General features: G+C 40.7%; 1 protein-coding gene across 1 annotated transcript in view; it reads right to left on the bottom strand.

Annotated features, from left to right (window-relative positions):
* Window positions 1–12,802, bottom strand: part of glt1d1 (glycosyltransferase 1 domain containing 1) — an 84,234-nt gene that overhangs the window by 49,944 nt on the left and 21,488 nt on the right. The window contains exons 4-6 of the mRNA XM_078227045.1: window positions 11,245–11,296; window positions 5,712–5,748; window positions 240–296 (exon numbers count right to left, since the gene is read on the bottom strand). Of these exons, the coding sequence (XP_078083171.1) occupies window positions 240–296; window positions 5,712–5,748; window positions 11,245–11,296 (146 nt within the window). The remainder of the gene's footprint in view (window positions 1–239; window positions 297–5,711; window positions 5,749–11,244; window positions 11,297–12,802) is intronic.

Genomic DNA, 12,802 nt, shown 5'->3' with positions numbered 1-12,802 from the left:
TAGTCACAGTTTTAAGGCCCACAAGAGTTTAAAGGGACCACACGTAGCATTCTCAATTTTTCTGTCTTGGATGTGAATTTATCACCAAGCAACAACAGACTCCATCCCATGTTTAGTTAAAACTTCACAACATTATTCATACTGAAGTCAGAACTTTTAGGACTATGTTAGGCAACATGAAATTCCTACATCAAATAAAAAGACATATCCTGATTGACAATGCAATCAATAGATCATACCTGAATTTTGAAGAAATTCTATCCATTTGAATTTTGCGCAAGGCTTGGTCACAACACCTACAGTCCGTTAGAAGGAGAGAGGGAATAAAAAGAGCAGACAAGACAATTCAACAAACATTCTAACGGTTCAGTGTAATTACTTTCTCTTCACATCCCCTTCCTTAATTTGGATAGATCTCTTTACACAGATCCAACAGATTATCCCTTTAATCATGAATGCCTTTACCACTACTCCGAGTGCTTTGAGAAGAAAATGGTTATATAATCTACAAAGAGATGAGTGACAAACAACAAAATAAATTAACCTGGTAGTTAGTTCCAGCAGAGATGGTTTTCTAATTATCAGGTTTGAAATCCAGATTTCCTTCTTTGCATTGTCAGATTTAATTACAAGCCGGCAGAAGTGATATCATCATACAGAAGCTCACCCTCTCAGTGGGCAATTATGGTGAGCAATGCGTGGGTGTAATGGAATCACAACTTCAGACTCTCGTATCCTCATGATGGAAGCAGAAAGTACCACAGGAAGAGGGCAAAAAGGAAGAAACTGTGTGAGGTTAAGGCAAAAGAAGAATTCTTTTCAGGAAGATGGTAACGGACTGCATTGCTTCTTGTGACGCAAAAAAAACCTATTTCCAAGAGGATAAACAGAACCTAAGGAGGTCACTTTCAACTGGGATTGCATATTCAGATACACACTGTTTTCCAAAACTTAAGTCATGTTGCTATGATGCAGTACACAGTGCTTGCTTGAATTTCCAATGTGTGCTTCTGGTGGAGAAAGCTCCCCGTTGGGAATGCAAAGAAAAAGCATGCATTTATTCAAAAGTACCACAACAGAGAACATTTAAAGGGTAGTCATTCCTTTGATAATGGAGAGTCATCGACTAATTTACAAGTGCTGTAGACTAGACTGATTTCCCAGTCCAGTGGAGTGATTTTCAATTCACGGTGGGTAGTAGATTAGCTGCTCATGTTGCCACCAGTTACTGAAAACATGCAAGATGTTCTGATATCCCCTAACTTGATGTGATTTGGTTTCATCTTTTCTTCAAAACATAATGCCTCTCTTCTTAAAAAACCTAATAGACGAAATCATTGTTGGAAATTATGGTCAGGCACAATGCTCAAGATATTACTGCTGATGGGAGTTAGTTTATATATTTAAATCGAGTTTGGGTCAGTTATAATGGTTTGAAAACATACAGAAATGTTATCATGCAGCCATGAATACAAATGCTTAGAAAATGACCAAACATTATTGTGCAAATTGCTACAATTTATTTTTGTCTACGACAGGTTCTATCCAGTTTAAAAGAAATACTTAACACCCCTAAGATAATTGGAAAAATTAATTTCAATTGAATGTTGCTCACATCACTAAACTCTATTTGAACATCAACAAGTATTTGCCTGGGGAATCCCATACTTCAATGCCAACTAACTCAGGCTATTTAAATGGTCCAATATCCAGATGTGATCCACTAGATAGACCTAAGTCACCATTTTCAGTCTGAGACAAGCTCTGTTTCTTTGACACTGTTTTTGTTCTCCTCCGGACACTATAATAGACCCTGATTTTATCAGCACGGCCGCCCAAGGTGCGTAAGATCACGCCCGAGGCCAATGGGGATTGCAGTTCTGCGAGCCTCGCCTGCCTCACGTGCCGGTGAAATCAGGGCCAATATCAGAGAGAACCAGACCATTCACAACACGTTCAGATCCCATATTCTTTCCATCAAAAAATCCACTTGCTTCTTTTGCCTCTTGTGCATCCCATTGCTACTTCAATTCCTTCGCACTTGAAACTCACCTCCAGAATTGATTACTCCAATGCTCTCCCATTCTGGGCGTCACCTTCCAAAACCTTGAACTCGTCGAAAGCTGTGTTACACATTCTACCTTGAGCCAAATTAAGTTCAATGCTTTGGGAGTTGAAGGACAAGGGTCCTCCATAACTTTCTTCAAATTTCTCTGTGACTTAGTTCTTTCCTTGCATTTCCCTTCAGCCCTATAGTACACTCCATTAAAATCCAGTCCTTCCTTTAAATCCAGTCTTTTGTGCATCTGTCCTCTCATTGTCCCACGTTTTGTGAAGTCTTGAGCCACCTCCTACTTTATGGAAGTCTCTCCGTAAACTCTCTGCATCTCTGTTCTTTAAAAACGTCTCAAAACCACCTCTTCAATTAAACATTCATTCACCTGTCACCCCCATCCCCAAGCTATTCTCCCTCTCTCCTGGAAAGCCTTGGGATATTTTTTACATTAAAGGGGAACTGCAGGTAACAGCAACTTGGTGATTTAGAAATGTAATTCATCGTTCTATCACAAGTTAATCACAGTAATAAGATATTAGATTAGCTCCATGCCAGACATTCTCTTTTTAGAGTTACTTTAGGTTTTTGGTCATTCCCTTGGGACTGATTGCAGACAATGCAGGGGGCAAATGCTCAAGAGGTTTTCTTCCTGGATACATGGCCCACATTGCACAATATCCTTGGGGAGTGTTGGATTGTACCTTAAAGGCTGCACAATTGAATTTCCAATGTGAATCTTATTTTCCAGTATATCATGCTGAAGGAAGGGAAACACTAGGAGAGTATAGGTTGATCACACAGTGCTAGAGGAGAAGCAGACTCTATGGCAAAACCAGTCCAGAAGGCTACATCCACCGAGGTCCATATTCTGAGACTTTTCTCAAGACCCTTGTCTTAAGAAGTTTCAGTCATGAAATGTTGAAGGACCTCTGCTCATTGCTGCAGCTAGATCTGCAACCGTCATGGACAGCTTGACTTATAATAGAGAAAGGGACGAAACAAACTTGTATGCCACAGGTTGATTTCAGGGACCACAATAGAATGATGACAGATATCCTGAAGGATGCCAAAGTGGCTGGTGATGATGACATTCCTGATGATGACATTACTGATGTTGAAGACCAGGTCCATACAGAAAACAAAAGCAGATGCAGTGCTGGGTGCTGCAAAGCTACTGAGATCTAGACCCATTTGAGATACACTTACAGATGCAAAGAGCAGTACCTTTTGGAAGTTGCAGACAATCAATAATCTGCCTTCCCTCACTAACTTCAGTTGCACCTCATAGCTAACTGTGATATTATAATATTGAACCTCAACATCAGTACATTATCAGCTTCCCACCATCCTATAAGAAAAGCAAACACTAAGTGATTTCTTACTGTTTCTAAATACGTTCTAAACAACGTTCCTTCACTGTTGCTGGGTCAAACTCCTGGAACTCCCTCCCTAACAGCACTGTGGATGTACCTACCACATACTGCAATGGTTCAAGAATCAGCATACTATCTCCACCTCAAGGGTAATTAGGGATGGGCAACGAATTCTAGCCTAGCCTGCGATGCCCACATCGCATGAAGGACTAGAAACAATAAAATAACCAGTTTTATCACATAAAATTCTGACCCACTGTAAGGACATTTCTTTGCCCTATTCTAACACTTCCAGATACCACTGAGAGTCTATGAACAGAGGCGTAGATGGCTACTGTAAAATATTACCGTAGATCATGGTAAATAAATCAAGCTTTAATGCACAGAAAAATACTTTTGAAAACAGTGGTTGACTAATACTCCGATTATGTGTGAACCACTGCTGTAGGTGTAGGTGGTCGCCATTTTGAAAGGCGTCAAAAGAAAACACTGGTAGTTCGTATTAAATCAATGTGACAAGTTTTATTGAGCGAATTAATTCTGCAAGGATACCTTTAACCGCACAAATCATTTTAAAAACCACTTCATCCGTGTTGCCAATGTGACATAATGAGTACCTGTGTTTTTGCTGCTATCTGAAGAATTGCTGAAAACTGGTCATTTTGGTCCTGAGGTCTCTGGTAGTTTATGAGTCACCTTGGTCTTCTGCTGCAACATTAGGTATTTTTGTTCCATAAAGTGGTTAAACCAACTAGCTGTTGCTCTGAAATTTTTGCCAGACCCAGGCGTTTGATTTGACCCTCAAGTTCTTATATATACACGGTCTTTCTGGTGACAATGCACCCATTCTGACAATTTGAAGATCCACCTGATACATGCTTCTCAGGATTAGGCAAGTGGCTGGTCCTTGTTCTCATGGAGCATTCGGTCTTGGGCACCTGCTTCAGGACAGATTTCTTCTTCCATTTTTGCACCAGTTTCTCACTAACACTGAACTCCCTTTCTGCGGCAGTTATTTTATGAGTTAGCAAATGTTATGACTTTTATCTTGAAACCAGCTTCATACTTCATTCTTTTGCTTGAGGACCTATTTCTGTTCTTTGTTCACCACACATAGCTTGCTATTTAGATGCGTCTTAAACCTTCTCACTTTTTTTTGGCAATACAGCCCGCATTGCCTGCTTGACCCCATGTGCCGCCAACTTATAGCGTGAGTAAAACATGCGTTTCTGAGGTGAAAAACTGAGGCCGATTCTGGCTGAGCGTATAGCATTTCTTAGCAGAAAAATGGGGTTGATTTATATGCTAAACATGAATTTTAGCCCTGAGAAAATGAGTAGTCGCATACGCACTGAGATATGGTCTGAAACTCTATGGTAGGCAACTGCCCAGGAGTACCTGGGGCCCAAAATCACTGCAGGGCAAATAATTATTTTGACTGGCAAATGAGCGACACTTCAAGACTACAGACAAAGTGTACCTTAATCAAACAGCATTTGCAGGTATGATAATGGCACATCATTTAATCTTAAATATACACACATCCACAAGCAGGCATTGCTATAGTGAACAAAACCATTTCGCTGAAGAACCTGAACATGGAAAGATTTATAATCCAAACAAAAGCGTTGCATAAATCTAAAGAGGAAGTATCGCATTTTGTTCTTTTTCCCCCATCCACAAATGCAGTTGGGTAAATTAGCAAGATTAGCCTTCATTCTAGTTATCAAAGTCTTCAGAATAAATCCATTCAAAGATGATATTTAGCACCATTACCGCTGCAGCCGTTGATCTCATTTGTATTTGTTGCACTGGTACAGCATTCATAGGGAAGTGCAAGCATGTCAAATCACAATGACACACTGAAGTGAAGGGATTATAAAGAACTAGTGTAACAAAAGCACTGCAGTAAAAACAGTTGTTATTGGTAACCAAATGTAATCAAATTTAATTTCTCAAATGATTTGACAAGACATGACAGGTTTTTTTTTTAAGGGAAGTAATTTTAAGTCCATTAAAAATCACAAAGTGGGATACTGTCTCTTGCTCTCTCAGAGATGCGCTGAATGTATATTTGACACTGCGGGTAACCTTTAGTCCTGGGGAGGCCGAGTGGACACATGCAAAGTACTTCATGCAAAAAAACCCACATACTTGTATTGTGGATAAAACTTTTAAATTGAAAAAAGCTCCAACAAGACATAATGCAAAAGCAATAAAGTTCAAAGCACCCTACTGAAAAAGCCAACAATGCTGGAAGTGAAGCAGTTTCCACACCTTACCTTGAGGCTGCACGTGAATCTTACTGCTGGCGAATGGCTTAAAAATAGGAAACAAAATACAAGATAAATAATATTTCCAAAAATACATCTGAAAAAGCTGGCAAAAAAACAAACATACAAACAAAGGATAGAAGTGCTGCTTTTTTTATATATATGTATACAGTATGGAAAAGGAGGTTTGATTCACCTCCCAGTCTAAAATAGCATATAATGCATGTGAAAAATTGCAGTGGGCTTGTTTAGAGCTTTGTTAGATACAATACAATAAATTAGGGCATACTCAGTCTTCTCAGGACTACCCTTAACCTGGTAAATGAGAATCAAATACAATTACCTGAATTAGCCTTATCTAATCATGTACAGTCCCAACTTCAAAACCCCTCCAGATGCACTGAGTAATAATATTAAAAGAAGAATTTTAAAATTTGTCCTTTTCAAAATGCACCTTTCACTATTGTAGCAGCCACCAGACAGTAAAACAGTTTAAAATCTTAAGATTAAAAGTTGAAGAGTGCTGAGAAATAATCTTAACCTACATTCTCTAAATAAACTTTGCTGAAATCCTGTCAGTAATCGATTACACTAAATGTCTGCCATCAATGGAAGATTTTTTTTTTGTTCCAATTTTCCATCCTTGCCCCTCCATTCCTGATGGGATTCAGCTCCAGGAAAACCTATGATACCTCACCAAAGGGGCTATTTTTCATCTGAGAACAAAGACAGCAAGTGACGGATACCTATTTTACCGTAGAAGATATCACAGCTAAACTCCATCTTCCCCTCACAGAATATTTAACAAGGGTCATTGCAACCAGGAACAAAACAAAACATTGTTCCTTTCAGGTTAACAGCCAGTAACACCGAAGCAAGTCCTGAGGATGTTGGAAATCTGAAATATAAATAGAAAACATTGGAGATACTCAGCAGGTCTGGCAACAGTGGAGAGAGAAACAGGTCCTTGCACTGAAATATTAACGCCGTATCTCCTACTACAGATGCTGCCAAAGCTGCTGTCATTTCCACCATTTTCTAGCTGCCTTGGTTAAGATCAGTTAACTTTGCGGGAACCAGATTTCAAACCTGCATGGCTTAGAATTGCAATATATGTTGCATTTACCTTTGGGAAGTTATTTAATACGTATATTTTGGCTCTCAAAGTTAATCTGTAACAATTAGAAATAAAAAATGTACTTATGACTTTTCAATAAGTTTGGCAGAAGAAAGTTAAGTGATATATGATCGCTAACTAAACTGAAAATCAAGAATTATTTGCTTTAGGATCCTCAATGGAACATACAGTTAGCACAGGCTACTGTAATGTACAGGTTATGTTACTGGACTAGTTAACACAGTGGCCTGAGCTAATGCTCCGGATATACAAGTTCAATTCCCTAACACAACAGCCAGGGAATTTAAATTTGGTTAATTAAGTAAATCTGGAGTGAAAAGTGTCAGCAATGGGGACTATGAAAATACTGGATTGTTGTAAAAACCTATTTGTCAATGTCCCTTAGGGAAGGAAATTTGGCTCATTACTCTGTCTGGCCTCAATGTGACTCCAAACCCACTACAATGTAATTGGCTCTTAGTTGGCCTTGGAAGTGACCTAGCAGGTAACATTGTTGTATTAATTGCTACAAAAGATTTTAGCAAGAATCAAATTGGATGGACAATCAGGCACCAGACACAACAAAGACACAACCAGTCAAGGTTCCCTTGCAAAGTCTTCCTCACAAATATTTGAGGACTTGTGGCAAAGCTGGGAGAGCTGTCTCACAGACAAATCGAGCAACAGCCTGACATAGACATTCTCACCAAATGGTACCTTACAACCAATATCCTAGGCTCCTCCATCACCATTTTTGGTTATGTCCTGTTCCACTGGCAGGACAGACCCACCAGAGGTGGCAGCACTGCGGGAGGAGGAATTGGCTCTGTTCCAGTACAGTTAGAACATCCAGCAATGTGGAAAGTTGTTCAAGTGTGTCATGTCCACAAAAAGCAGAACACAAATCCAACCTGACCAAACACCTCCCAGTCATCAAAGTGATGGAAGGTGTTATGAACAGCGCTATCAACCAGCACTTACAAATAAACTGCCCACCGTCCCGGCCAAAACCAAGCATCGTTCACTTCCAGACCTCATTGCAGCCTTTGTCCAAATATGGACATGAGCTTAATTCCAGATGTGGGGTGACAATGACTGCCCTCAACATCAAGGCAGCATTTGACCAAGTGACCCAGGGATGTCTAGTTTTGAGCTGCAAGTACTGTTCTGAATCTATCACAATTAACATGGCAGTGGTGCCATGAAGGACAGTATTCTTAGTGTGAAGACTGAACTTTGTCTCCACGAGGAGTGTGGTGGTGGTCACCAATACTGCCATAGACAGATGCACCTGTGATAGGCAGGCTGGTGAGGGCGAGGTCTAGTAGGTTCTTCCCTCTTGTTGGTCCACTCAACAGGCCCAGTCTGATAGAATTGTCTGTCAGGATTTAGCCAGCTCGGTCAGTAGTGGCAGTGAGTCACTTCTGGTGAAGTCTGCCACCTGAACACTTCTGTACCAGTTGCTCCCACATTATGTGCCAGGGAATCTTTTTACTATGATTATTCATTCCTTGGTATTTTAAATAAACTGGGGGGAGGAAGGGGCAGGGGTTCATGTCAGTGCCGTCGATTGGAAATAATAACTTTAATTTTCTCATTCCCCATTTTTTTTAATTGCACGATAGCTTCAGACATGACAATTCTTAGACATTGAATACAATATAAGATTTTCCGTAGACTTTAAATTCTGGAGAACAGACCTCTGAAAGTATGCATGGATCATGTTTACTTGTTTTGAAATGGAAATGAGCTATGAATATGCTAAAACTGCCTCTTGTAATAATATACATCATTGCAGTGCCCAGCGACAGATATATTCACATTACATTCAAGCCGTTATTTTTGCTATATTATAGCCACATTATTTACTCTTGCTTCTGGAGTGCTGCAAAATACAATTTGATATCCTGCTTAAATAAGCAGAATAAAATATTTACTCCAGTTCCTCAAAGCTTTAATATCAATACTGAAGCTTCTATTCCACTCATTACCTGCAATACCTAAAACAAGCACACATAACTGTCAATTTAAAACGCCACTTAAACGGGAAAATTTTCTAACTAACTGGAGTCAGCAGGTTAATATTCTTGTTAGTTTGTTGAGTCTTCGCAATCCATAATATGTTGACAGGGAAAATATTGCAAGTCTGTGGAGGCAGCGGCAACATGATTAAAAATGGCTCCTGTTTCTCGTGGCTGAAGGCACTGGGAAAAAAAGACAGCTTTGGATTATTACCTAGTGACCTGGACTTCAGGAGTTACGAGGAGAGATTATACAAATTAGATCTAATTTTCTCTAGAATTTAGAAGACTAAGGGGTGATCTGATCCAAGTTTTCAAGGTATTAACAGGAAAAGACAGGGTAGATAAAGATAAACTACTTCCACTGGTTGGAGATTCTAGAACTAGGGGACATTGTCTAAAAACTGGTTTTAGACTGTTCAGGAGAGATGTTAGGAAGCACTTCGCAGAATCATAGAATCCCTACAGTGCAGATGGAGACCATTCAGCCTATTAAGCCTGCAGCAAAGACAATCCCACCCAGGTCCTATCCCTGCAACCCCACCCAGATCCTATCCCTGCAACCCCACCCAGGTCCTATCCCTGCAACCCCACCCAGGTCCTATCCCTGCAATCCCACCCATGTCCTATCCCTGCAACCCCACATATTTACCCTGTTAATCCCCCTGACACTACAGTGCACCAACAACAATCCCACCCCATACCCCCATGTATTTACACTGTTAATCCCCTGACATTAAGGGGCAATTTATCATGGCCAATCAACCTAGCCCGCACGTCTTTTGGATTGTGGGAGCAAACAGGAGCACCCGGAGGAAACCCACGCAGACATGGAGAGAACGTGCAAACTCCACACAGTCACCCAAGGCCGGAATTGAACTCGGGTCCCTGGCGCAGACCACTGTGCCACCCTTATACACAAAGGATGGTAAGAGGTTTGGGACTCTTCCACAAATGGCAGTTGATGCTAGATCAGTTGTTAATCTTAAGTCTGAGATTGATCATTTTTGTTATGCAAAGGTATTAAGGGATATGGACCAAAGGCAGGTATATGGAGTTAGGCCGCAGATCAGCCATGATCTCACTGAATGGGTGAACAGTGCTTGAGGGGCTGAATGGCCTACTCCTGTCAGTATGACCTTAGTGAAAAGTCTTTGCAAAAGGGACACCAAGTCAGGATTAATTATAATGGCCTGAAATTAAATAACCTGTTACAACTCACTGTCTGTTGTCATACATGAAGAACATGAAATGGTGGTGGTTGGTTACAATTGCCCGTGGAAACTATAGCTCAGCAGCAATCAATGCGGGAAGAGTGGGGGGGGGAGGAATTTGTTGGATATGGGCGTTGCGGCCAGCATTTATTGCCCATCCCTAGTTGCCCTTGGAGGGCAGTTGAGAATCAACCACAATTCTGTGGCTCTGGACTCACATGTAAGCCAGACCAGGTGAGGACGGCAGATTCCCTTCCCTAAAGGACATTAGTGAACCAGATGGGTTTTTCCGAAAATCTACACTGGGTTCACGGTCATCAGTAGATTCTTAATTCCAGATATTTTTTATTGAATTCAAATTCCACCATCTGCCGTGGCAGGATTCGAACCCGGGTCCCCAGAACATTAGCCGAGTTTCTGGATCAATAGTCTAGTGACAATACCACGAGGCCAGCACCTCCCCACAATTACTCAAATTTGTTATATTACTTTTCCTTGGGAGAAAGAATGAGTCAGGTTGGACTATTTGGCACAGTGGCCAAATTTTCTGACTTTGTTGTGATGGAACCTGCCACAGGAGATGCGGTGAGTCAGCCATTGACCAAGATTCCAGTGGCAGGCGGGGCCCGGAAAATCCTGGCCAGTGTATCTAATCATAATTGGGGTGGCACAGTGGCTAGTACTGCTGCCTCACAGCGCCAGGGACCCGGGTTCAATTCTGGCCTCGGGTGACTGGCCGTGTGGAATTTGCACATTTTCTCCGTGTATGCGTGGGTTTCCTCCGGGTGCTCTGGTTTCCTCCCACAGTCCAAAAGATGTGTGGGTTAGCTGGATTGGCCATGATAAATTGCCCCTTAGTGTCAGGGGGAACCAGCTAGGGTAAATGCAAGGGGTTATGATGATAGGGCCTGGGTGAGAATGTGGTCGATGTAGACTCGATAGGTTGAATGGCCTCCTTCCACGCTATAGGATTCTATGATTCTTTGATTCATTTAATTATGGGGAATGCTTATTTTATCAGTGCAGAGAAATTATTTTCTGATAACTACCCCAGGAGGTGTATTTGTTCACAAAGATGACATGGGCACATCAGTCATCGATCTTATTTTTACCTCATGCAGTTCAAGTTAAAAATAATTGTAAGCAACCCAGCAGAACAAATAAATACAGATCGTGGTTACAGGACGTACCCAATGCTGCTCTGCTGTTTTCTTCAACTGGTCCGTGAATGCCACCAAAAACCTGACAATTAAAAAGTTTTCAGAAATGGAACATTAAAAAAGATTCATGAAGACATCATTTCAACATCTTGAAGTAAATGGACGCTGGAAATCATAAAAAGTCATGCTTCAAAAACAAAGGTGAGAAAACGGATAGGAAATTTAATTATCAAAATTGCAGTTACAGACGGCTTCAGGGGTTATCTTTAGTAAAATCCAAATTATCTCCAGGCAGCTGAACGAGACAAAAGTGGCTGAAGGAATTTCTACTGCAATCGTGTAAATCTGCTGAGAATGAAGCTGTTTAATCAAAGTGTATGCTGAGCACAGAGCTCCACTAATAAGCCTCCAGTCATAATACCAATGACTTTCTAGCGACTTTAACGAAAATATCCATCACACAACCAGTGGATGTCAATAGGAAGACACAAAGATAGATACCATCTGTGATGTACTAAGCCTTTGATAGCTTTGTTAGACCAGGCTAATTATTTCAATGGTTCTCAGTCCCATCAACCAGATCATGACTTTTTTAAAAATAATTACTATTTCCAACAGTACTTTGATGAGACTTGTAATTCAGCATCATATGCATTCATAGCAATGGCACAGAATTGCCACTGCTGAAACAGTTTTATTGAAAGAAGATGCAACATTCCGAATGGGAAATTTTATGTCACAGAAACATTGCTTACAGATTGCTATTTCCATTAACACAAAGATGCGTGGAGACTGAAATGGGACTTCATCTCTGAATGCTATACTCATATGTGAATTTTCATTAACTTGTCTGTAATAAACAGAGATAGTGTGTAGTTTTGTAGTAATTATGTAACTTATGAATAATATGCTTCGATGCACATTATTGAAGAACTGAAGGAGCAGCTTAAAAAGGTTCACAATAAGATGTCTGGCAATAACCTAAATAGTCCATTATACCAGTTATGGAGTTCCAGTGAATTCACTGGTAACAAGAACTATTATTAATTAACTTGTATAGTAGCTTTAATGCAGCAAAAATGTTCCAAGGCACTTCATGTGTGGAAAACAGAGGGTGTGCCAAGGAGAGGTTCCATAAATTACATGAGAAATAACAGCAGGAGTAAATCATCAGCCGCTTACTGAGCCAGCTCTGTTATTCAATATGATCGTGGCTGACCTTCCACCTCATCTACATCTCCCTGCATTATCCCCTCATCTCTTTATGATCCAAAACTCTGTCATTCGTTGTCTTGAAATATTCCATGAGCATCCATCGACTCCTGGGGTAGCGAATTCCAAAAATCCAAAACCCTTGGAGTGAAGAAACTGCTCCTTTCAGTCTCAAATGGCCAACTTCTTATTCTAAGACAATGACGCCAAGTTCTAGATTCCTCAGCAGGGGGGTACATCCTCTCAGCATCCACCCTGTTAAGTCCTTTGTACAGTCAATAGACCACCTCTTATTATTCTAAATTCGAGGGAAAATAGGCCTAATTTACTCAATCTCTCTTCATAGGACACTTCCCTCATCCCAGGAATCAGTCGA

Source organism: Mustelus asterias, chromosome 13, assembly GCF_964213995.1.
Source record: "Mustelus asterias chromosome 13, sMusAst1.hap1.1, whole genome shotgun sequence".
In the NCBI taxonomy this organism is placed as follows: Eukaryota; Metazoa; Chordata; class Chondrichthyes; order Carcharhiniformes; family Triakidae; genus Mustelus; species Mustelus asterias.
The sequence above is the reverse complement of the archived record's forward strand: the minus strand, read 5'-3'. Positions and strand labels throughout refer to the sequence as shown.